Source organism: Henckelia pumila, chromosome 1 (genome assembly GCF_033568475.1).
Source record: "Henckelia pumila isolate YLH828 chromosome 1, ASM3356847v2, whole genome shotgun sequence".
Lineage (NCBI taxonomy): Eukaryota > Viridiplantae > Streptophyta > Magnoliopsida > Lamiales > Gesneriaceae > Henckelia > Henckelia pumila.
In genome coordinates, this window is record NC_133120.1 from 107,772,535 (window position 1) to 107,799,058 (window position 26,524).

Here is a 26,524-nt window from a genome sequence, read left to right on the forward strand (position 1 = left end):
AAAACTCATTACACAAAAATGGGAAAAACTTCTTGTTTTATTTTATGTTGATTATGTATATTTTAATATATTTAATATAAGTCTAATTCTTAACCACACGAGTCTTATATGAGAACAAGGACATCAAATAAGAAATATTCGATTGATTTAGTGATTTTCGATGAAAAAAGATCAAAATCCAAAAAAAAATTTCAAGTTACTGGACTAAGACCAAACTTTAAAAAATTATAGGACTAAAACAAAAAACAAGTCAACTTACAGGACTAAAATTAAAATTTTTCCTCAAATTGAAGCTTATAAATTTAGAATTTGAACGTTTTTTAAATAAGATAAGATTGTAAGCTTATGGTTATTATGGAAGAATTTGCTGAAGAGTAACCCAGATATTATTAGTCTTTGTACTAAGAAAAAACGAAAATATTATTAGTCTTTGTGACTGGATAAGAATTTCTTGAAAATGACTTCTGCGGGGATTTTTTTTTTTTTTTAAAAAAAGATCTTTAACAATTTTATCTTTTTATGAAACAAAAGGAGTGGAGCAATCCTTCTCATATAGGTTATGGTGCCATTATTCGTAACTAACAACGGTGCATATGCATTTGCGTGTGTAGAATAATAACTATAATGTCTATAAATTTTGATGCTTAACAGGTTAGGTTAATTAGAAAAAAAAAAAAAGAACTGGAATTAGCAAAGAGTGTTATTGGAGATTTGGGAAGAGTGAGTAAGAAACATGGAGAAAACAAAAAATTGAAAAGAAAGGTATTTTGGGTATATTGAAAAATAAACCATGACACCAAGTTAGTTATTCTAATATACCTACTAAAAAATTTAGAAAGTATGGTGATATCGGCAATACATGGAAGTCTGCTAGATGCATGCTACTCAACAATAGCCGATGCTTTGGGAATTCGATAAGCGTTCGTTGGATAAATGATCAACATAATTTATAAACATAATAGTGGAATCTAATGCTCTTTTCGTTTTTGATGTTTTAAATAGCTCCTTCTCAGATTCTTCTAGTCTTAGTTTGATTATTGAAGATTATAAAATCCTGGCATTGGATATAAAATCTTGCACTTTTGTTTTTGTGAAAAAATCAACGAATCAGAGTCATCAAACTGCTCACGTGTTATCTAAAGACGTTGTTTATGTCCGGTCATGTAAGCTTAATCACTCATTCGCCTACTTTTGTTTCTGTAATCAAATCGGATTTAGTTCAATAAATATTAGCCAGATTTCAACAAAGAATAAATATTATCTAGTTTTATTTTATTTTATTTTTAAAAAAGAGCGGACAAAAGAAAAATCATGGCGCAGATTTTTCATATAATATCGACGTCTCTTTCACAAGATAAATGCATATAATACCGACATCTTTTTATAAATAATGAGTTCTGGTAATAAAAAAATAAAAAAAAACTAACATGATGAGTTAACTAAAAAAAATTTGTATTAAAATAAAATAATAATTTTAAAAAATTTAAAACTATATGAAGTGTGATAAAATCATAGATAAATCAATAAGTTAGCTATTTTATATTTTTTTTGACATTATTAATATTATTTAGAGAAAGATATAATTACAATTTCCATTTACACTTCACCAAATTATTGGAAAGAATAATGTTCGTGAGCTGATATCGGAAGGGTTAATTATGTTATAGGATTCAAAATGAATATTAATTAGGCCTATGAACAAAAATGAACTTGTCATAAAGTAACCGAAATGATTTCTCCATTTTTACACATTGGAGTTTTGATGAAGATACATACATCAAATGTAGTAAACTCAAATGATGAGGACTTGCATGTTTTCAAATATTTGATATATATATATATATATATATATATATATATATATATATATATATATAAAATTCTTTTATGGTGTCCGACAACTATGTCCAATTCTGTGTCCATCATGTATAAGTCAACTCACCAATTGTGCTGGTCAACTCACCTATTGTATATGGTGGGCACGAAATTGGGCATAGTTATTGAGAACCATAAAAAAACTATATATATATATATATATATATGAATATGATTTTGTGTTCATGCCAAAAAATATCTATATATATACATATTTAATATTAAGTATTTCATCTTCATTTCTTAGGGTCCATTGAACTATAGAACTATGGATTTTCGAATTTCTCCAACTTTCCACCCTAAAGTTTCTATAAAGCTCAATTATCCTCGCATTTCATCGGTGAGCATCGAAGAAAAGCCACGCACCGCCGCCGAAAGGCCACCGTCTCAGCCACTCAAGAAACCAACCCCACCATTATCCACCACCCACACCGCCCCCACGCCGCCGTCTCCAAGAAAAACAACAGATCCGCCATCACTCCCGGCGACTATCTTCAATGCAGCCGACAATTTCATCAACACCTTCATCGACCCTCCTCTCCGCTCCTCCGTCGACCCGAAGTTCGTCCTCTCCGACAACTTTGCTCCTGTGCGCGAGCTTCCCCCGACGGCATGCGAAGTCGTGGAAGGCTCTCTCCCACCGTCCCTCGACGGCGCGTACATCCGAAACGGCCCGAATCCTCAGTTCCTCCCCCGCGGACCTTACCACCTATTCGACGGCGACGGGATGCTCCATTCCATCAGAATCTCCGGCGGCAAAGCAACACTCTGCAGCCGTTACGTCAAGACTTACAAATACAGAGTAGAACGCGAGAAGGGATTCTCCGTCATCCCCAACGTCTTCTCCGGCTTCAACGGCCTTTCCGCCTCGGCGGCGCGTGGGGCCCTCGCCGTCGCGCGTGTACTCGCCGGCCAGTTCAACCCGACGGAAGGCGCCGGCTTAGCAAACACTAGCCTGTCTCTGATCAGTGGAAATCTCTACGCCTTAGGCGAATCCGATCTCCCGTACTCCGTAAAAATAGACTCCGACGGAGAAATCCACACACTCGGCCGCCATGATTTCAACCGGAAGCTCTTCATGAGCATGACGGCCCACCCCAAAATCGACCCCGAAACAGGGGAAACCTTCGCTTTCCGGTACGGCCCCATGCCTCCATTTCTAACCTTCTTCCGAATCAACTCCGTCGGAGAAAAACAGGCCGACGTGCCCATTTTCTCCATGACCAGCCCATCTTTCCTCCACGACTTCGCCATCACAAAAAAGTACGCCATATTCAACGAAATACAAATCGGGATGAACCCAATGGAGATGATCTCCGGCGGTTCTCCGGTAGGTGCAAACCCATCAAAAGTGCCGCGAATCGGCGTGATCCCGAGATACGCCGCCGATGAATCGCAGATGAAGTGGTTCGAAGTTCCGGGATTGAACACGATTCACGCCATTAACGCATGGGATGAAGAATCAGATGAGGGGAACACGATCGTTCTGTTGGCGCCCAACATTCTGTCGGTGGAGCATACGCTGGAAAGGATGGATCTGATACACGCTTCGGTGGAGATGGTGAGAATCCAACTCCAGACGGGGTTCGTATCCAGATTCCCTCTGGCTACCTGGAATCTCGATTTCTGTGTCATTAATCCTGCTTTTGTGGCCAAGAAGAACAAGTACGTATATGATTTAATTAACATAACCTCGGATTTTTAAGATTTACATTTGACTAATTAATCATATATTCTCTCTTTTTTTTTTGCCTTGTTAAGAAAAAGTAAGATTTATTATTATTATTTTTTTAAAAGATGATGAACTTAATTCGGGCTATAGCTCAAGAGCTAGGATTGTCCAAGTTTTAAGGATTTAATCCAATCAACGTGGATATTTAACACAACCAATCCACACTTCCGCTCTATAATGAACGACTGGAAGGTGAAGTTTAAGTATAAGGTATTAATGGATGTTTCATTAAGGCTTTTGAACCTAGCTATAATGGTGGGTCTGTATTTTGATACTAGGTTATGATGATGGATTTGACCTTAATTAATTTCATCTCAAATGCTAACTCAATAAAGAGGATTATCCAAGTTCAATAGATTTAATTAGTGTTTGAAAAATCTTTTAGGAATTATTTTTCAGCTTTTTTTAACAAAATTTTGGAATTTTGTTGACGAAAAGTTGAGAAGCGATTTCTATAAGATCTCTCAAACACTACGTTAATCCGATTGATGTGCTATATATAATTAATACTTTTATTTTTAAAAAAAATATGTAAGATTTAATTTTGTGTGGTTCTAATTCCTAAACCAAGCTTACTATAAAAATATCAGACATAGTCAATAAAATTATAGCATAATATTTAAGAAATAAAGGCAATTATAAAGATTTTTTTATAAAAAATATTATGTGGATGAATTTTGATGTAAAAATTTAAGACTTAAAGAGTGTGTCAAACTTCATAGTAATTGTACTTAGAAGTTAGGTAAATAGGTTGGAGGAAAAATTGCTTTTTTGGTTCTGTATATTTGGCACTTTGCGATTTCAGTCCTTTATATTTTCAAATTTCAGTTTTAGTCCGCTATCTTTATTTTTTGGCAATTTTAGTCATTTTTCCGACGTGGCACTGACCAATTCAGTGCTGATGTGGAGCTGACGTGTACAGTGCCACCACGTAAGCATTTTCGAGTAAAAAGAACCGAAATTGTAAAAAATCGAAACATGCAAGACTAAAACTGAAATAAGAAAACATAAAGGACTAAAATCGCAAAGTGACAAACATAAAAAACTAAATTTACAGTTTCCCATAGGTTGTGATAGAAACCCGACTTTCTAGTTTCTACTAGTTTGAGCTCAAAATGAATATATATACATTTTGTAGGTATGTGTATGGGGCAATAGGGGATCCAATGCCTAAAATATCTGGGGTCGTGAAGTTGGACGTTTCCGTGTCCGATGGTGACCGTCGTGACTGCACGGTAGCAAGCCGGTTGTTCGGGCAAGGTTGCTTCGGTGGAGAGCCATTCTTTGTGGCTCGGGAGCCTAATGATCCAAACGCCGATGAAGATGATGGATACTTGGTTACCTATGTACACGATGAGACTAACGGGGAATCGAGGTTTTTAGTGATGGATGCAAAATCGCCGGAGCTTGACATTGTTGCGGCCGTGAAGCTACCTGGTCGGGTCCCTTATGGCTTCCACGGGCTCTTTGTTAGGGAGAATGATCTAATCAGACTATGAAAAAGGGTGAGGCATAAATTTCAATATTTCATATATAGGGTGTCAAATGTATTTGCAGAACGAGAATGTTTCAAAGATATGTGATTAAAGGTGTAACTTGTAAACTACACATAACAATATTGTAAATTTTAGACATAATGGAAAATTGTAGATAATGTGCATATCCTAGAATGGCCTTTTATTCTTATATATTAAGCATTTGTTGCTTTATTAGAGTTAATATATTTTTTTGATAAAAATGTAATTTAAAGGTAAAAAATTTTCCCATTTGATTTTTATAATCTATGTTATCAAAATTAATTTTAGTTTGGTATCTTTCATCATTAAGAGACTTTTATAGTTTATTTTCCAATTTTAATATTTTTTTCCAATGCGTGGAAGTGTTTATGTGACACTTATGACTTGACACATATATATCAACGTTATGTAAGATTATAATGGTGGTATGATATGTCCAAATTTTTGTATTATATGTTTTAATTGGGTATATTTATGGATATTATATAACCATAAAGTTAGAGGAGCACAGTGAAGTTGATCCAAATTTAATATTTTAAAAATTTCTTTAATTTCCAGTCTGCAATTGATACATCAACAACACGTGGAAAAGTGAATTTCATTTAAAAAACAACAAAGATAACTTATTAAAACTAAAATACAAAATAAATTATCAAAATTGCAAAACGAATTATATAAAGAACCGAGTTTACATTTTCCAGAATTCAAATATTTTAGATAATCAAACAATTAAGAAATACAAACATGATGTCGGAAATTGCTGGCTTGTCATAGTCCATCCGCGTACAATGGTACATAAAAATAGTCAAAAATTAAGATTTAATATAACAAAATTAAAATTTGAAAATTAATAGAGCAAAATCCAAAACTGGAAAAAATAATGAACCAAATTTTCCCCCCTAAACATTATTTAATTCCGACAGAAGATTTGCATAAATTAAAAAAAGACGTGTAATTGAAGTTCAGGTTACTTTTATGGTTTGAAAATTATACACAACTGATTCACTTATTTTGAATAAATCTATGCATAGTACCTTGTAAAATGGTTGTTGAGATGCTAGCTAAAATTAGTACTTTCGTTTAGTATCATATTTAATTTTATTTTGGTTTTGTGGAGTTTTAGTAAAATGATCTCACATGCAGTATATAGCATAATTTACCATTAACGTACCTTTTGCGCATCTATATATATATTTTTGTGTGTGTATAAAAAACTAGATATTCAAGTCCGTAAGTATAGTCCAGAACATAACGATGGTCTGAACACTAATACCATGTTAACATCAAATATTTGGGTCCAACTCCACACAAAAACCAGATCAAATGAGAAGAATTATTCAAATCCATATATATATACAACACTAAAAATCTTAATCAAGTCAACGTGAAACATCTAACAGTCACGTTCTCAGTTAATTCAAGGTTCTAGTCCACTATTTTTATTTTATTTTTATCACAATCCGCTAATTTGAAAACTACATTACATGCATGTTTAGGTAGTGTTTGAAACTTCTAAAAATAAGTGATTATGAAGATTCTCTTAACACATTTGTTAAGAAAATCTTTATAATCACTTATTTTTAGAGATTTGCAAACACTACCTTAGAAACTTATCATGTGAATTGTATCTAGTTTGCTATAGGGGGTGTAGTTCGTTATCATGAAGGGCGACTAATAATTGCATTTGGGAAGCCGATTCAGCAACCAACTTCTGTGACTCATACAGAACTAGAAGCACTTCGTGAAGGGTTGCAGACCGTTAATGAGAAGGGAGTACTCCAAATTCATCAGCTCTCATCAGAATCTCTCCTACGATGCAAGCAGTCACTAATCAGGAAGATGTTCTGAGCTACAATATTGGTGCGGCTGCCTCTGCAGTCCAACATCTCTTAAGCATTTCTCCTAGTAATGTGAAGCTATTTCATAGTCGTCGTATGACAAATGTGGTAACTCATACAATTTCTCATTTTGTTATTTCTTCCTGTTTTCAGTTATATGGGAACAAGTGATTTTTTTTATTGATAAATCTTATAATTACGAATACTTCTACTGATTAATAAATTTGCAAGTTTTACCTCTGAAAGGAATATTTTATTTCTTAAAATCATCCTATTTTGAAAAAGATTTTATTTAATATATTTTGTCTTTCTTGGACATGAAGTAATCTTTATTTATGTGATTTATTTCCTATTTGCAATATTGATAAGCTGATTAGAATATTTAACATATCATATCTAATATTTATCTTTCTTTATTTGTGTAGATTTGATATGATCAAATCAAAGGAATCCTACGCCTACAAGAAAACATATTGAAGAAGGATTCTTGACCTATTTATTTTGAGATAGGCGTATACAAGAGAGAGAGATTGATAGAGAAAAAAACGTGAGAACCTAAGTACGTACATTGTGAAAAGCTGAAGATCTCTCTGAAGCTTAGTTGAAGCTGTGACAACTTGAAGCCGTGTAGAACACTTGAAGATTGGAGATCAAGAAGTGTGCTGCTTGTGTGATTTTGACTTCAACATAGTTTTTCTCCTTACTGTGTTTTCATTATTCTATTTCATATAGAATGTTTTTAGGAGAACGTTTACTATTTATTTTCTCACTTGTTTTGAGAAATTGAATTTTACAATAATCACTAGTGTTAGGGTTTGTAAAACTCTTTGAAAATTTTCTAGTGAAGTTTTGTCCTGAGGCGCTGCAAGAGTATTTTATACTCTTGCTTAAATCATTTGAGTCTATTTAATTGGTTGCTTGTTTATTTTATTTACGCTTTAATTATATTCCGCTGCAAATTACTCAAGGTGTTATTGTAGGTGTTGTCAACACCTTGTGACAACACCTCAAACTGTTTATGTACAACCCTATTTTCTTATAAATGGCATCAGAGCCATATTCTTGATACACTAAGAACTGATCTTGGTTTGTTTATTTTATTACAGGGAATAAGATGGACTCATCGTCTGTTGCAAACTCGTTCCTGAAACCTCTGGTCCTTGATGGCACGAATTATGCACTATGGAAGAATAGGATGCGATATACTATCAAAGCTATGGATGTTCGTGCTTGGCAAAGTATTCTGACTGGTTGGACTCCTCCAAAGACGTTAGATGAAGATGGAGACTATATCATCAAGAAAGAAGAAACTTGAACTGCCGAAGAAACATAAAGTTCAAGCTACAATGCTAAAGCACTCAATGCAATTTTTGCAACTGTGATGTATGGAATCATTGCTGACTGCACTGTTGCTAAAGATGCATGCATGTGATGCTCTTCAAGAACACTGTGAAGGAACTGATATCGTAAGAAGAACAAGATTGAGATTGTTGAACGCAAGATTTGAGAATATCAGGATGGGTGAGAATGAATCTATTGTTGATTATGATAATAAACTTAGGGAGATATCTACAGAGGCGCATGCTCTTGGAGGACCGATTGCGAGTGAAACTATGGTGAACAAGGTTCTTCGATCCTTGCCTAAAAGATTCAATGGAAAGATTTGGGCACTTGAAGAAATAAAAGACACTTCAAAGATGAAGATGACTGAACTGAATAGCATTTTTCAAGTTTTTGAGATGAACAATACATAACAAGAGAAGGATAAAGGAAAATCAATAGCCCTTCAAGCCTCGAAACCCTCATACGAGGAGTATGTTCAATTTCATCAATAAGTTCATCAATCTGACTTGAAAGATGATTCGATCTCTCTTATGACTAGGAAATTCAATGATTATCTGAAGAAGATGAAAGAGCCAAAAAAGACGGATCAAAAACTCAAGGCTCCAATGTTCTCTAACAAGCCTTTAAGGATTACTGGACCAGAACAATCACCAAGGAAACCTGTTGATACTCCTAAGCCTCGACTGATGTTGGAAGGGAAGAAGAAGTTTGTGTCAAAGAAGTTGGACACTGTTCAATGTAATGCTTGTCAAGGTTTTGGATACTATGAAAATGAGTGTGCCAACACGCTTAGGAAAGGAATGAACACATCTTTGAGTGATGAAGAGTCTGAAGAAGAAGAAGAACGGGAAGATGAAGAAAGTCATACTGCCTTATCTGCCCTACTAAAGAGCAAAAAAAAGTTTCAAGTAAATCCTTTAGGTGTTGCCGCAGGTGTTGCCACACCTGGCCGCAACATCTCCCAAAGGTCAGTTAGTTTAAATTCCTCCATTACTGATAATATGTGTGATAATGATACAGGTGAAGAGACAATGTCCATGGAAGAAGCTCGGATGATGTTTGAAGAGTTACATACTGATTGGGTTGAAAGAAATAAGATGAATACTATTCTTTCAAATTAAAATTCTGATCTAAAGGCTGTTGTGTCAAGACTGGAAGTCATGCTGAGTAAGAAAGACATGGAATTAAGCCAAGTGAAGAAAGAACTCGGAAAATCAAATGCTACATTGGCCAAGTTTAATTCAAGCACTTCCAAGCTTGATTCGTTACTCATGATGGGAAGAGATGGTACGACTGGTTTAGGTTTTGAAAACATCATATTTGAGGTTGGTGAAAGTTTGAAAGGCCCTGTGTTTGTCAAAGAAAGTAGCAGTGCAAAAAGTTCAAGTAAAAAGGCCTCACCAAGTGATCTTCCAAAACCAAAGCCACAGCCTGCTGCCCCTTCAAAATCTAGAAGGAAACGTAAGTACATCTGTCATTACTGTCATAGACCAGGTCATATCAAACCATACTGTTTTAAGCTTCAGGAAGACTACATGTATAGATCTGCATCGAAGGTGTTTCTTAAGGTGTTGCCAACACCTCCCCACAACATCCCTAGAAACAGATCTTATGTAAGAAAGTTTTGGGTACCAAAAGCTGATATTCAATGTCATATGATTTATAATGCTTTGAGAACTAATGTTTTAGGTGCATGGTACTTTGATAGCGGTAGCTCTCATCACATGACAGGTTCCAAAAAGTTTCTCACTGACTATGTTGAACAGAAAAGTGGAAAAATAACCTATGGTGGAGGTTCAAAGGAAAACATTGTTGGAAAGGGAACTCTGGATGTTGCTGGTCTACCAAGCTTCGCAATTTGATTCATGTTGAAGGATTAACCGCAAATCTAATAAGCATAAGCCAACTTTGTGATGATAATTTGCATGTGCAATTTGATAAGAAATTATGCAAAGTTTTTGATGATTCAAATTTGTGTGTCATGACAGGTACAAGGTCATCGGATAACTGCTATCAACTCGGAGAAGAGATGGCTTGTAGGTACACAAAATTGAATGAGTTTGATCTATGACATCAAAAATTGGGTCATGCAAACTTCAAGACTTTAAAGAACTTAAGTAAGTTAGATGCTGTCAGAGGTATGCCTAACTTAAAATCTGGTATTCCATTTGTGTATGAAGCGTGTCAAAAAGAGAAGCAGACTAGGGTGTCACACGAGGTGTTGCCAACATCTGTGACAACACGCTACCTTGAGCTTTTACATATGGATTTGATGGGTCCAATGGATATTGAAAGCTTTTGAGGTAAGAAATATTCTTTTGTTTGTGTGGATGATTTCTCACGATATACTTGGGTAAATTTTCTGAGAGAAAAATCGGACACATTTGATGCCTTCAAGAAACTGCTCACTAAGATTACGAATCTACATAATCTGAAGGTAATCCGTATTCGCACTGATCATGGTAAGGAGTTCGAAAATTCTTTTTTTGCTAGTCTGTGTGATAAAAAAGGTATTTCTCATGAATTTTCTGCTCCTAAAACTCCACAACAAAATGGAATTGCTGAAAGGAAAAATAGGACTTTGCAAGAAATGACAAGAGTGATGTTGAGTTCGAAAAATATTTCAAAACGTTTTTGGGCTGAAGCCTTGAGTACTGCATGTCATATTTCAAATAGAGTTTATTTGAGGAATGGTACTACTATGACATCCTATGAAATACTCATGGGAAAGAGGCCAAACCTTAAATATTTTCATGTTTTTGGATGTGTATGTCACGTTTTGAATGATGGGGATCATCTTGCTAAATTTAATGCAAAAAGTGATAAGTGTATGTTCTTGGGATATTCATCAAATAGCCGAGCCTATAGGATGTACAACTTGAGAACAAGGACTATTTTTGAGTCAATTAATGTTGTTTTTGATGAATTTGCAGATCTAAAGAAGAAAACAGCTGAGGATGAAGTTAATGATCTGCTTGAAAATTCTGGAAATTTAGATGCTGTCAAAGGAGTGTTGCCAACACCTCTGACAACACCTCCTATAGAAAATCCAGAATCAAAAGTTGAAAAGCCTATTGATGAGAATATTGATGAGAACAGTGAGGTAAATGAATATGGAAAGAACGTTCCAAGCAGAATTCAAAAGAATCACCCAACCTCACAGGTCATTGGAGATGTGCATGGAGACTTGCAAACTCGAAGGAAAGAGAAAGTGGATTATCGAAAGATGGCAGGTTTGTTGTGCATGAGTTCTACATATTCTCAGGTAAGATTCTCTTGTTTCGTGTCAAACATTGAACCCAAAAAGGTAGAAGAAGCTTTAAAAGATGAATTTTGGGTCAATGCTATGCATGAAGAGTTAGAACATTGTTAGGAATGATGTTTGGTACTTAGTACCGCGTCCTGCTCATGAAAATGTTATAGGAACTAAATGGATTTTCAAAAATAAAACTGATGAGTCGGAAAACATCATTAGGAATAAAGCTAGGTTGGTAGCTCAAGGGTATACACAGGTTGAAGGGGTGGACTTTGATGAAACCTTTGCTTCTGTAGCCCGTATTGAGTTAGTCCGACTTTTGCTTGCTGTTTCATGTTATGTGGGAATGAAACTGTTTCAAATGGATGTAAAGAGTGCCTTTTTGAATGGGATCCTAAATGAAGAAGTTTTTGTGAAACAACCTAAGGGTTTTGAGGATCCAAATCATCTTGATTATGTGTATAAATTGAAAAAGACATTGTATGGATTGAAGCAAGCACCACATGCATGGTATGAGAGACTTACTGAGTACTTGCTCAATATTGGCTTCAAAACAGGTGAAGTTGATAAGACTTTGTTTGTGCAAAAGTCTCAAGGTAATATATTAATTTTCCAAATTTATGTGGATGATATAATTTTTTGTGCTTCAAATGATAAACTTGTTGATGATTTTGTGAAGTGCATGTCGTCTACATTTGAGATGAGCATGGTTGGTGAGTTAACATATTTCTTGGGCTTGCAAGTGAAACAAATGCATGATGGTATTTGTGTCAAAGCAAGTATGCTAAAAATCTTGTAAATAAGTTTCTGAATGACAACACTAAACACATGCGCACACCTATGGGGTCTAATGAAAAACTGTCTAGGGAGGATGTTGCCGAAGGTGTTGACAACACCCTTTACAGAAGCATGATTGGTAGTCTTTTATATTTAAGTGCTACTAGACCTGATATCATGTATAGTGTTTGTATATGTGCTAGATACCAGTCTAACCCAAAAATTACTCACTTGAAGGTCGTAAAACGTATACTGAAATATGTGGCTGGAACTTTGAATTTGGGTTTGTGGTACACTAAAGAATCCAATTCGAATTTGGTAGGATTTTGTGATGCTGATTGGGCTGGGGATTTAGATGAGAGAAAGAGCACTTCGGGAGGATGTTTCTACTTGGAGAATAACTTAGTATCATGGTATAGTAAGAAACAAAATTGTGTCTCACTGTCTACTACCGAGTCTGAGTATGTTTCTATTGGTAGTTGTTGCTCTCAACTCCTTTGGATGAATCAAATGCTAAATGATTATGGTGTTAAGAGTGATACTCCAATTGTGTACTGTGATAATTCTAGTGCCATTGATATATCCAAAAATCCAGTACAACACTCTCGAACCAAACACATTGACATTAGATATCACTTCATTCGAGATTTGGTCGAGAAAAGCATGATCTTAATTGAGTTTGTTGGAACTAATAACCAATTAGCTGATATATTCACAAAAGCTTTGGATTTTGAGAGATTTTCCAGTCTAAGGAAGTCTCTCAGTATGTGTGCATTATAAACAGCACATAGATATTGTCAGGAGTGTTGCCAACACCCTGTGACAACACCTTTTCATGCATGTGCATTTTTAAGATTCTAGGCATACTGCATTCATGCATTCATTCTGTTTTGTGATGTGTTTGATACTTTGTAACCATTGACTAGTTTTCACTCAGGATTTTTTGCAAAATAGTTTTCAGTTTAATTGGATTAATTGAAGAAGAGTTCTGACTAAGTCACAAAGTAGTGGAGGAATGTTCGTGTATTCCATGATCTTGTCCCAAATGAAAAGTGACTTTGCAAATTCAAAATAACAAAAGAACAAAAAAAAAACGATTAAGCTTGAATTGAATCAATCATCAAATTTGATTGATAATCAGAAGCAAATGGAAAAAGCTACCTAAAGGGGTCCATTTGAAGATCGTTTCTTTAGTGTGCAGGCTACCACTTCTGCAAAAATAATGAATTGGATATGATAATTTTTTTTGGAATCCTGAGGTGTTGCTGGGAGATGTTGCCAACATTGTGGACAACACCTCACTTGCCAACATTTATTTGTGCATAAAATTGCATTTTATTTTTTGTCACACTCTGTTTTTAGACATAATTAGGGCATGCATATTTGTGAATATATTTGGCCGAAAGGTTACAAATTCTGATCAAATAAAAATTTCGATTTTTGCCCTATCTTCTGAATTTTTGAATTTGAAAGTGATTGGATTTTGTTTCAGTGGTGTTATATTCTGATGAGGAGTTAAATTTGGAAATATTTGGTGAAATATTTGGGCCAAAATTATCGGAGAAAATCGAAGATATTTATTGCCAATTAAATCGGATTTGTTACCGTTCTCCTCATAGTTACCGTTAGAGATTTTGTTACCGTTTGGGCCTACTCAGAATCCGAGTTAGAATAGAAAATATTTGGTGCCTTATATATTTGTGTACTTATCTGTTTAAGGAAAGATATTATCTCCTTGCTTTGTTTCGCACCATTGTATCCTCTGTACTCCCTGTTTTTTCATTGTCTAAAATTTCTTCTCTGTTGACTCTTTCACATTCTAATTGCAGTAAAAGGTTTTGATTCACACGATATTCGTTCTGAGATGGGATACACTGAAGATGTTGCGGAAGGTGTCACAACACCTACATCACCACACCCCGTGGTTGAGCAAACAATTGTTCCTGTTGCCGAGAAACCTGTGCCTCTGGACTCTATCGCTCCAGGAGAGCCTGGCAATGCCATCGATGTGAAAAATCTTCCAGATATGAGAGTGCTGAACAAGGTGTTTCCCACGAAACCCTTGACTCGCCGATCAAAGAGACAAGCATGATACAATCCTGATTATACAGCATCCAAAAGATTTCGAGGGAAGGGTCAATCATCCAGACTTTCTCTTGTGGACACCGAATTTTATTCTGGTGATGCAAGCTCCGATGAGGATTTCAAGCTAGTGCATCGAAAAAGGGGGAAAGCCAGTGCAATGGAAGCATCTGTTCCAACTATCCCTGTTCCATTTGAATCAAAAGAAAAATCTTCAAAGACAGATTAATCGTCTGAGGATGAATCCACAGAGCCAGAGACTCAATCTATTGCTGCTGATGAAGAGAAAGATGCACATGCATCTGTACCTACTGTTGAGGAGGCATCTACTGCTCCTCCTGCTCTGTCCGATGATGAGGAGATGTCGATAGCCCAGTTCATGGCTAAGATGAAGAAATCAAAAACCAAGAAGGCTGCTGAGGAAGTCCCTGTTCCAGAAGCTGAAGATGAACCAGACGAGGAGATGCTCGCTGAATTTGCTGACAACCGTCCTCAACCTTCTGATAGTTCCAACTCTGATTCGAGTGAAGATTCAGATGCTGAGGAGGAGTTGGAAGAAGAGTCCGATTCTGAGGACTCTAAAGAAGAAGAGGAAGGTGCTGAGGAAGGTGTTGCCGACACCCTGGACAACACCTTAGGCGAAGAATACCAGGTAAACTCGTCCTATTCATCTGCTTTTTACTCCAAGGAGATTGCTGATCGCTGGGAGAATTATGTTGATCGAGAGTTTCTGGAGGAGCATAACATTGATGTTGAGAGCTATGGAGCTCAGAACATGGTGAGATTTTTTGAGTTAAGGAACATACTGTCTACTGTTACTACTGCTGGTCCTTATTGCAGAGAACTAGTGCGTGAGTTCTAATGCAATCCCACTGAAGCTGTGAACGATCCTAGATACATGAAGTATGGGAAAGTTTATGTGCGTGGGCAGAAAATCTCCTTCAGCCCTGCCATTATAAATGGATTTCTCCAGACTCCTGCCTCTGATGATGCTGCTCTGCCTACCATGGATGAGATGATATATGTCATCACTGGTAGACATGTCACTGTTTACCCAACTCATCCTAAGAAATTGCCAGCAGCCAAGCTCACTTCTTTTTACTCTGTCCTCCATAAAACTGCTGTGAAGACTTGGACTCCATCCGGAAATTCCAGTGTGGTTACCAAGCATCAAGCCCCTGTCTTGTATGCTATTGGTACTGGAATTGCAGTTAACTACGGCCGATTCGTGTTTGACACAGTCATGGCTTTTGCAGATGGTGCTCAACCTACATTGAAGCTGCCTTATCCATCACTCATCTATTCTATGATGCTATATCAAGAGATTGATAAGGATGATGATGAAGCACTTATTGCTCCAGGAGAGTTGCTAAAGATCGCACCTGCTTTGCTCAAAGGAAATCGGAAGATAGACCTTCCTTGGTCTGAGTCTGCTGATGCCGCAGGTGTTGTGGCAGGTGCTGCCAACACCTCCTCTGCCACTGCTGTTTTTGTACCCCCGCTCTACTGCTCATGATGTTGATCCTGCATTCATACAAGCTCAATTAGTGCATGCTGAGTAGAAAATTGCATAAGCAAAGGCTGACCTAGCCTATTATGAAGGGTTAAAGGCTCACTATGAATCACTACTAAGCGGAGCTGACCCTTCTGAACGAAAAGGGGGAGAAGAAAGTGAAGCAGAAGAAGCTGAATCTGAGAGCAATCAATTTTAATCTTCGTTTTTAGTTTTTGTTGATTTTGCTAGTTTAGATTTTTGTTTATTATTTGTTTAGTTTTGTTTTTTCCTGATCATAATCAAAACTGTCTTTTATGTGGTGTTAACTCTGATATGATTTCTTGTTTGTGTTTCTCCTTGCTCTTATAGTTTCTGATTTAAGGTGTCATAGCTAGATGTTGCCAACATCTTGTGACAACACCTCTGGATATACTTAGGGGGAGAATCTATTAAGGGGAAGTTTTGATTAAGGGGGAGTTTTAGTTGATATGTATGTGAGTTAAATGTGTTTTGTCTAGAAAGGCAAAAAGGAGGAGATTGAAAGGAATATTTTATTCCTTAAAAACATCCTATTTTGAAAAAGATTTTATTTAATATATTTTGCCTTTCTTGGACATGAAGTAATCTTTATTATGTGATTTATTTCCTATTTGCAATATTGATAAGCTGATTAGAATATTTAACATATCATATCTAATATTTATCTTTCTTTATTTATGTAGATTTGATATGATCAAATCAAAGGAATCCTACGCCTACAAGGAAACATATTGAAGAAGGATTCTTGGCCTATTTATTTTGAGATAGACATACACAAGAGAGAGAGATTGATAGAGAGAAAAACGTGAGAACCTAATTACGTACATTGTGAAAAGCTGAAGATCTCTCCGAAGCTTAGTTCAAGTTGTAACAACTTGAAGCCGTGTAGAACACTTGAAGATTGGAGATCAAGAAGTGTGCTGCTCGTGTGATTTTGGCTTCAACATAGTTTTTATTCTTATTGTGTTTTCATTATTCTATTTTATATAGAATGTTTTTAGGAGAACGTTTACTATTTATTTTCTCACTTGTTTTGAGAAATTGAATTTTACAATAATCACTAGTGTTAGGGTTTGTAAAACTCTTTGAAAATTTTCTAGTGAAGTTTTGCCCTGAGGCGCTGCAAGAGTATTTTATACTCTTGCTTAAATCATTTGAGTGTATTTAATTGGTTGCTTGTTTATTTTATTTACGCTTTAATTGTATTTCGCTGCAAATTACTCAAGATGTTATTGTAGGTGTTGTCAACACCTTACCTCAAACTGTTTATGTGCAACCCTATTCCCTTACAACCTCTAAAAAAAAATTGTATCTAGTTTACCGGACAATCTAAAGCAAGGGGATCTTTATAAATACAGTAAAAAATATTTTTACAAGCTGGGATAAAAATTCAAAAGTTATGATATTTTTTTTTATTTTTATAAGAACTAATGATATATCGCTTTCACTCGATTAGAAAATTTTTAAACAATGATGAGTACGTGTACACTGTGTACCACAGGATTTCTTATAAAATTTGTTGTGAAGCTTCCTGTTTGCCGAGAAAAATATCTGAAACTTGTGAATTATTTGTAATAGTTGTTCATCTCATAGATTATCGATAATCTTGAATATTCATATTAATTCGTTGATACAACATAATTCATCTATATATATATATATATATATATATATATATATATATATTATTTTGATCTCGCACCCTCGTGTGCACTCGTGCCAAAAACAACTCCGATTATCTTAAAATTTACACGGTAGGATCGTTTTTAAATGCGAATCCAACGATGTATCATATGATACAAATTTCAATGTTTGTAGGTGTGAGAGTGAAATAGAGAGGAGAGGCAAAGAAAGGTCAAGAAACGTGAGAAAAAGTGTAGGAATCCAATTTACATACGTGTGTGTATATATATATATAAGAGTTGATATTTACTATCTATTTTGTGTTATCTATATCTCATTTCATGTGTAAAATATGTATTCAATTTACTCACAAGTGGAGTGCAAATAACAAAAAAATGAAATGTAAATATCAACTCTATAAATATAACGAGAGAATAAGAAATTTTTATGATTGGGTCTCAAATTTTATCTAGAACAAATCTTAATGTGGCACTTGAACACCATTGGGCAACATTCATTCAATTTTTTTTTTTGTGAGATCGTTCATTCAATTTGAACCTCACAAAAAAAGATATATTATATGGGATTTGGACCATTCATTATACACATAATCCTTATATAACTACCGGCTCATAAAGATTTTGATAAAACGCTAAGATATTTTCGAGTAGAATTTTGTCGGTTTGGATGCGATATTGTAGAAAATAATTTTTATGTGTTTTTGCAAACATATAATTTTATTGTTTTAAATATATGCATCTATTCTGCATATTTAACAAAGGTTTTTTAATTTGTTTAAAAAATTTAATAAAGGTTTAAATGTGTATAAGGATTTCATATAATTGAGCTAAATTTCACGTGGAAAAAGATTATTGATGAAAAATCGATGGGTCAAGATATTTTTTTAGTTATAATAAATATGTTATTCTTTTATTCTCTTATTATATATATATATATATATATATATATATATATATATATATATATATATATAAGGCTAATTGCATCCATGTTGGGATCGGTTCAGAGGGTAGAGGGGGGGTGAATACACTCTGAAACTTTTCTTTTTCTTCTTTAAAATGATCAAGTGAGGTTTAGTTCACTTAATCAGTTTTCTCAACTTCTAAAACGTTTTGAACAACTTAAATAGTGCGGAAATAGTTCAGAGGTTTTAGTGATGCAAAGTTTATAATGCAATGTATGAGCAGGATGTAAGATAAATGGCAGTAAATGCTAAAGCACGATTTTATGGAAGTTCGAAGGCTTAATCCTTCTACGTCTCCCCTTCTTCCACTTAGGAAGGAATTCACTAGAAGACTTTGGTTATTACAACGTCTTGTAATACACCCACTTCAGACTTAGGACTTATCCAATGCCTAATCCGAAACTCCTAGATTTACACAGATAAGATTCTCAGTTCTTATCGGACTGGTGGAAGCTTTCAGAGCAGCTTCAAGTCTCTTCAACACTGAGTATAGTTGAGTTGAGCTTCTCAGACTGCAGAGCGGTCGAGAGGCTTGAAAACCCTAGAATGATCCTTGACGATCAGATATGTGAACTGTAGGCGAGGGTTTATTTGAGCAGCAGATGATTGATCTTGTAAGTGTGCTCAAGTATATCAGATGAGGACTTCTGATATTAGTCAAGTGATTGAAATTTTTCTGAGTTGCTTGTCTCTCTTCGTTTTCTCGTATCACTTCTTGTTGTTGTTTGAGCAATCTTCCCTTTATATAGGTCAATCATCAACGTCTTTATTTTGAACGTTCTGATGCTGCATTGAATGCACATTTAATGCTCATAAATGCATTGATGATTCTGCATGAGGATCGTACACTGCAGACAACTTCCAGGGTCCAAAACTGGAATAAACGGTCGAATGCTTTATCTGCAGTCATTCTGTGTTTTTGCCATTTTGGTACAACCTGTTGTCTTGATTTGCAGGAGTCAACAAATCTTCTGAAACGCCGGTTCTGCTTTTAATAAAAGATCCTGCAAAGAACATCTTGTCATAGGTACTTGTCTCGAGATATCTAGATAGGCAGTTGGCATTCTACCGGTAGAGATATTTGTCCTCTGCTGGTTTGAATAACCAGTCGATAAGCTTGTGACTTCAACCGGTCGAGAGATAAAGGCGGTTGACAAGCTTCCGGTAGATAGATTTATCCTCTGCTGGTCTTGATAGCCAGTTGATAGGCTTGTGACTTCAGCCGGTCGAGAGCAAAGGCGGTTGACAAGCTTTCGGTAGAAGTTGTAGTAGGTTCCTGAAATACAATGGTTGGCAGCACATTCCTATACAATGAGTTGTTGTTTGTTATCACCAAAATATCGGATTCAACAATTTCCCCCTTTTTGGTGATGACAAAACTTAAGTGCTCCAAGAACAATATGAAAGCATTAAAATGAACTTCATTGAGAGAATGAATTTCATTAAGTACAATAAGCATTTTTATTACACCTACAGAAAAAAAAAATGCGGCTGCGATAAGTAAAGAAGAGATAAGTTGTTCATCTTTTGAACCAACTGGCTCCTCCTGACCTATCGCCTTCTCTTCTTCTTCTGTCGGCTTCTTCTTTTCTTCTGGACTCTTCTTCACGTCTTCTTGCCTCTGCTGCTCTACGTTGCTCTTCTTCCCCTTTTTGGCATCACCTTGGTTAAGCCGAAGGATGACCTCAGTGAGTTGAGTGCCAAGGCAGGCTTGCATAGTGTCTATTTTTGCATCGATTTGAGCAAGTAGAGTGGCTTGCATAGTGTCCATCCGATCATTCAACTGCTTATGAAGGCGATTTTCGGATCGGATAACTTGTTCGGAGACGGTAGAGAGCGTGTTGATTTGAGTGCGATGATGATTAGTGATCTCTGTGGACAGACGAGCGAGGTCTCGAGACACGGTCTCGAAATGCCGAATCATCGTCTGGCGTGAATTATCGACCGATAAGGATGAGTTTGTTATGTCTTGAGAGAAGGACCTAACCGTTTGCATGAGCTCATGAAGCCGATTTATCAAGGTATGATCTAGAGCTGCGGCCATGGCTTCAATTAAAGAATCATCAGTCTGAATCATTTGCCCTTCGGAGTCATTTCTTGGTGAAACAGGGCTAGACTCACGATGATGTGGTGCGGGTGAACTTGCTGGAGAGCTACCCGATGGACCTTCCAATAATGGTACAGTTGGAGATGTAATAGTTTCGACTGCAGCCAATATGGTTGGTGGAGTACCAGGATCAGCACTTGGTTCATCCATAATGAGATCTTCCATAAACTTTTCAGTAGATGGAGACGGTTGAAGTGCTGGATCAGCATCAGTCACTTGCTGTTCTGGAGATGCAGGTGATACAATAGTGCTTGATATCTCCGTTGGGGGCACTGTTGCTTCACTACTGCAAGGAGCCTCTGTCACAGAGGTGACAGGTATCTCTTGTGCAGCCACTTCTAAAACATCTTGTGAATGACCGGGAGAAGTGTGAGCGGTCGTCACGGGAGAGGAGCGAGCAATCACAACTGCTTCCGGTGGAGTAACTACTTGGACTGCGGTTGAGGAGGGGTCGACCGATGAAGATGCTGCTACACTCGATCTTAGAGCATATGATTGAAAGAGGTCAGCAGTGATGAGATCGGTCAGAATCCCATCTGAAGAAGGAAGAGCATAGACGTCTTCTTCACCCTGATCTTGAGTGAGAAAGGTTTTCATCATCACTTGTGCTTCCAGCACATAAGCTTGCAAACAGGCTGCTGAAGCTGGTGTTTTGACATTGTTGAGAGCTTGGAAGTGCTGAAGTAGTTGAGTGATTTGACGTAGACTATCCTGTAGTCCAGTCAAAATCACAAAGTCATCGGCAGCGGTAGGACTCTTGGATTTGAAATTCTTGACACGCTCATTAATTAGCAGTGATAGCAGGCTTCCTCGAAGCTTCAAGTCTATGAGATGTCTTCTTCCCAGAGCCTCCACGATGTCTTCAGTATCAGCAAATAGAAGCATCTTCTGCTCAATGACGTTTAGAGATTTCCATTTAGGAAATATTTGAGCGAGTGTCAAGTGAGTGCGGGAGTGATGCCATCTGTCAAAACGTTGTAGATGACGCTTGATAGTACGGAGTACGTGAGAGATGATCATATTGAGTTCTATCGTAGCTGCTGGTTGAGCCTTGGGTGTGTAGATCATCACACCTTTCCCTTTGTCTTTGGGATCAGCTAGAGTGACCTCAGGAGCTGATGAGGCACCTTCTCGGATTATCACACCTTTTGTAGGACGAGGAGCAGTAGAAGCAACAACGGTAGTAGTCTCGACCGTTGGCAGGGTAGGAGCAAGTCCAGAAAGAGACTTTAGCTTCTTGTGCTGCCTCTTCTTCTCGCCTGCAGGCGTGGATGACACAGCTGCTTTGGAGACCGAAGGGGATGACCTGCTGAAAGCTTGAATCAGTGGAACATTCTCACGTGATTCATCCTCAGAGTCAGATTCGATGATCAGTTGACGCTTGGCAGACTTTTTGGTATGGACTGGTTTGGCCACGACCGAAACCGTTGAAAGCGGTTGAGGGATAGCAATAACCTTTGCGGTTGAGGGCAAGGTGTCGACCGCAGTCTCTTTCTTGTTCAGGAATTTGAGAATCGTAGACTTGTTGAGCCATTTGGTGGGATGCAGAGGCTCAGTCTTGGAAAAGTCCACTCCAAGGACGCCCAAGATGTGGCAGATTTGCAAAGCAAATCCCTCGGATTGCCCTTTGCCCCTGATCATTTCACATAGAATGTTGAACAGAATGTCTGACCAGTTTATGTTGATCTTGGAGGCAATACAAGCCATGTATTGAAATTTCTCCAGCGTCACCTTGTCGTAAGATCCAGCCTTGGCCAGAAGATTCTTGGCCACGATATTAGTCAGTAGCCTGAATGGAGCTTTGAGAGATGTCTTCTGGGCCGGCAGTTTGATCGGAGCATCAGTAGTTGAGAACTCCTTCAACCAATAAGAGCAGTTACCATCTGGAAGATCCGTGCATTTTGTCAAACCCCTGGAGGGCAGATCAAATGTGCTGGCGAAGAACTTCTGATTGAAGGAGTAGACCTCTGTCTTGATCAAGCATTTGATAGTCCCATGCTCGATTTGAGCGGTTGCGAAGAACTCCTTCAAAACAGGCAAATCGCAGATGGCGCTGCATTCCAGAAATTTCCTCAGTCCAGAGGCTTCAAGCATGGTGAAGACCTCAGTTATTCCTGCGTTGTTTGCCTTAACAACGGAATCAAAGTTGATGGCGAGGCAAGTCTTCTGGATCGACATGATATCTATAGATAAGAACTCGAGCAAAGAGTAAGCAAAAGCTTGAGAGTAATTCGATGGAGCGTTTAATACAATATGAAAGTTTTTAGCAAAGGTGAAAAATTGATATACGAGTGTAAAGAAGTATATATAGGAACCTATGGGCCATAGGGTGATGTCATGAAAAGTATTTTTGAAATTCAAAAAGTTTTGAAGAGCATAATCACGGCGCCCAATTAATGTCATTTGGTTCAAAGCACCAAGCTGCTAGTACGAAGCCTGTCAGAGACTAGTTAAAGGCGGATGATATGCCAATATTAATGGCAACGTAACAGCTAATCTATTAATGTCATATTGACAATTATTCCCCCTAAACACATGCATACTAACTTAAATCTACTAAGCCAAGAATATTTCGAAAATATGAAAACTTAGCGTCCGGTAGAGGCTTGGTGAATATGTCTGCTGCTTGCTGATCGGTAGAGATGTATTCCAGCCTAATTTCCTTCTTTAAGACATGATCTCGGATAAAGTGATGCCTGACATCAATGTGCTTTGTCCGAGAGTGCATCACTGGATTGTGAGTGATGGCTATGGCACTTGTATTGTCACAGTAGATTGGAGCTTCACTCGACCGAATCCCATAATCATTAAGCTGCTGTTGAATCCAGAGTATTTGAGCACAACAGCTGCCAGCAGCAAGGTATTCTGCTTCGGCGGTCGAGGTAGCAATTGATGTCTGCTTCTTACTTGACCACGAGATTAGTCTATCTCCAAGGAATTGACATGTGCCACTTGTACTTTTGCGATCAATTCTACAACCTGCATAATCTGCATCTGAATAGCCAATAAGATTAAGATTTGAATCTTTGGGATACCAAAGACCCACATTAGTAGTTCCTTTAATATATTTAAGTATTCGTTTGGTAGCAATGAAATGAGATTGCTTAGGTGCGGCTTGAAATCTAGCACATAAACAAACTGAATACATGATATCCGGTCGACTGGCAGTCAAATAGAGCAGTGAACCAATAAGGCCTCGATATATGGTTACCTCAACCGGAATTCCCCCTTCATCTTTATCAAGCTTAATTGATGTACTCATGGGGGTAGATACAGTTGAGCATTGTTCCATTCCAAACTTCTTTACCAATTCCTTGGCATACTTGGACTGATTGATGAATATTCCAGTTTCAAGTTGCTTTACTTGAAGTCCAAGAAAGAAGTTTAGCTCGCCCATCATGCTCATTTCAAACTTCTCCTTCATCAGTTTAGAGAACTTTGAGCACAACTTGGGGTTAGTTGACCCAAATATAATGTCATCAACATAAATTTGTACTAGTAACACATGATCACCTTTTACAAATTTAAACAGGGTCTTATCGACCGTTCCAATTTGGAAATCATGTTCCAGTAAAAATTTTAGCAAAGTGTCATACCAAGCACGCGGTGCTTGTTTTAATCCATAGAGAGCTTTGTCAAGTTTATAGATATATTGAGGATGAGTAGGATTGACAAAACCTGGTGGTTGTTCAACGTACACCTCTTCTTGAAGTAGACCATTGAGGAATGCAGACTTCACATCCATTTGATAAACTTTAAAATTCTTGAAGGCTGCATAAGCAAGAAAGATGCGGATTGCTTCTAGTCTTGCAACTGGCGCGAAAGATTCCTCAAAGTCTATGCCTTCTTCTTGTCTGAATCCTTGAGCAACAAGTCGAGCTTTGTTACGCACAACAGTGCCATGTTCATCGAGCTTGTTACGAAACACCCATCTAGTTCCAATCACATTTTGATTTTTCGGTCGAGGAACTAGATGCCAAACATTGTTGCGGGTGAATTGATTCAACTCTTCTTGCATAGCTTCAATCCAGCTGGCATCTGATAGAGCTTCATCTATTTTCTTGGGCTCTACCTGAGATATGAAAGCTGCATGCAAGAATTCATTAATCATTTGACCACGTGTTTTTCGAGGAGCAGAAGGGTCACCTATGACCAACCCAGGTGGATGATCTTTGTTCCACCTAAAATAATTCCCTAAAGGGTTGTCATCAATTGGTTGATGAACGTCCTCGTTTACTGGATCATCATTGGCTGGAGGATTGTTATCAACCGGTGGATCCACTTCTGGCCTTGTTTGATCACACCCGGTAGAGGGAACTGGATCATCCTTCTTTGGAGGATATAGATCACTGTCATTCTCTTCCTGTAGATTTGTGTTTTCCAGTCTGTGACTCAGATCATTTATGCTCCCTTGAGTTTGTTCTGTACATAGAGTAGATTCATCAAAAACAACATGAATGGTTTCCTCGACCGTTAGTGATCTTTGATTGAACACTCGATAAGCTCTGCTAACGGCTGAGTAACCAATAAAAGTTCCTTCGTCTGCTTTGGCATCGAAGGCTGTCAAATGGTTTTTGCCATTGTTGTGGATAAAGCATTTGCACCCAAAAATTTTGAAATAAGAAATGTCAGGTTTTGTGCCATTCCAGATCTCATATGGAGTTTTGTTAAATCGTTTATTAATCATAGATCTGTTTTGAGTATAGCAAGCTGTGTTAACTGCTTCTGCCCAAAGTCTTTGAGAAACATTTGAATCAGCAATCATAGTTCTGGCTGCTTCTTTTAAAGTACGGTTCCTTCTTTCAGCCACCCCATTTTGCTGTGGGGATCTAGCAGCTGACAACTCATGCTTGATTCCCTGATCATCTAGATAAGTCATAAGAGTGGTGTTTAAAAATTCAGTCCCTCTATCACTCCTGATTCTATCTATCACAGTAGATTGTTCATTTTGCAAGCGTTTAAAAAGCTTAATCAGGTGAGGTGCAGTTTGATCTTTTGAGGAGAGAAAGATGACCCAAGTAAATCGAGAAAAGTCATCTATAACAACAAGAGCATATCTCATTCCCCCTATGCTTCTTACTGGTATAGGACCAAATAGGTCCATGTGAAGTAAGTCTAAACATTTGGAAGAAGACATACACCCTTTATTTTTAAAAGTTGCTCTCACCTGCTTTCCTAGTTGACAAGCAGGACAAACTTTGTCTTTTATAAAATCTCCTTCGGGCAGACCAGAAACCAAATCATGCTTCCTCAAGTTAAAAATGGACTTAAAATTTAGATGATTTAACCGCTTATGCCACAACCAATGTTTATCATGATGAGCAGTAAGACAAGTGGGTGAAGAAATATGTGAGCAAGACCAGTTTACCTTGTAGGTGTTTAGGTCTCGTACACCGGTCATAAGAGTCTCACCTTTGTCATTTTTTATGAGGCAAGTGTGTTTGTGAAACTCGACCGAATGATCATTGTCACATAGTTGACTAATACTTATCAAATTATAGCATAGTTTGTCAACAAGTAACACATCTTTAATAATGATGTTACCATGGATGATCTTACCCTTACCCACGGTTTTACCTTTGGAGTTGTCTCCAAAGCTGATCTTTGGTCCTTTGCACAACACCACTTCTGTTAGAAGTTCTGGATTCCCTGTCATGTGTCGTGAGCAACCGCTATCTAAATACCAGGTAGTGTCCTTGATAGAAGTGGTTTTCTCGCCCGTTTGGACTTTTAGTACCTGCAAAGAGTGAAGAACTTTTGGTACCCATATCTAGTAGGGTCCAGGTCGGATTAGCCCTTTCGGGACCCACACCTGGAACACCCTTACAGGTTTGCCCGTGTGTGTGTCCAGAAA

General features: G+C 37.3%; 1 protein-coding gene across 1 annotated transcript; it reads left to right on the top strand.

Moving 5' to 3' along the window:
* The first annotated feature begins 2,108 nt into the window (after positions 1-2,108).
* On the top strand, positions 2,109-5,267 carry LOC140875836 (probable carotenoid cleavage dioxygenase 4, chloroplastic). Its single transcript, XM_073279642.1, has 2 exons — positions 2,109-3,540; positions 4,746-5,267. The coding sequence occupies exons 1-2, from the start codon at positions 2,144-2,146 to the stop codon at positions 5,104-5,106; spliced, it is 1,758 nt and encodes a 585-aa protein (XP_073135743.1). The 5' UTR covers positions 2,109-2,143; the 3' UTR covers positions 5,107-5,267.
* Positions 5,268-26,524: the final 21,257 nt, after the last annotated feature.

Bases quoted from the DNA above. Each gene is read 5' to 3' on its own strand.
- LOC140875836 (XM_073279642.1), top strand. From the start codon at position 2,144: ATGGATTTTCGAATTTCTCCAACTTTCCACCCTAAAGTTTCTATAAAG. The intron at 3,541-4,745 runs GTACGTATATGA...TACATTTTGTAG, and splicing joins TTTGTGGCCAAGAAGAACAA to GTATGTGTATGGGGCAATAG.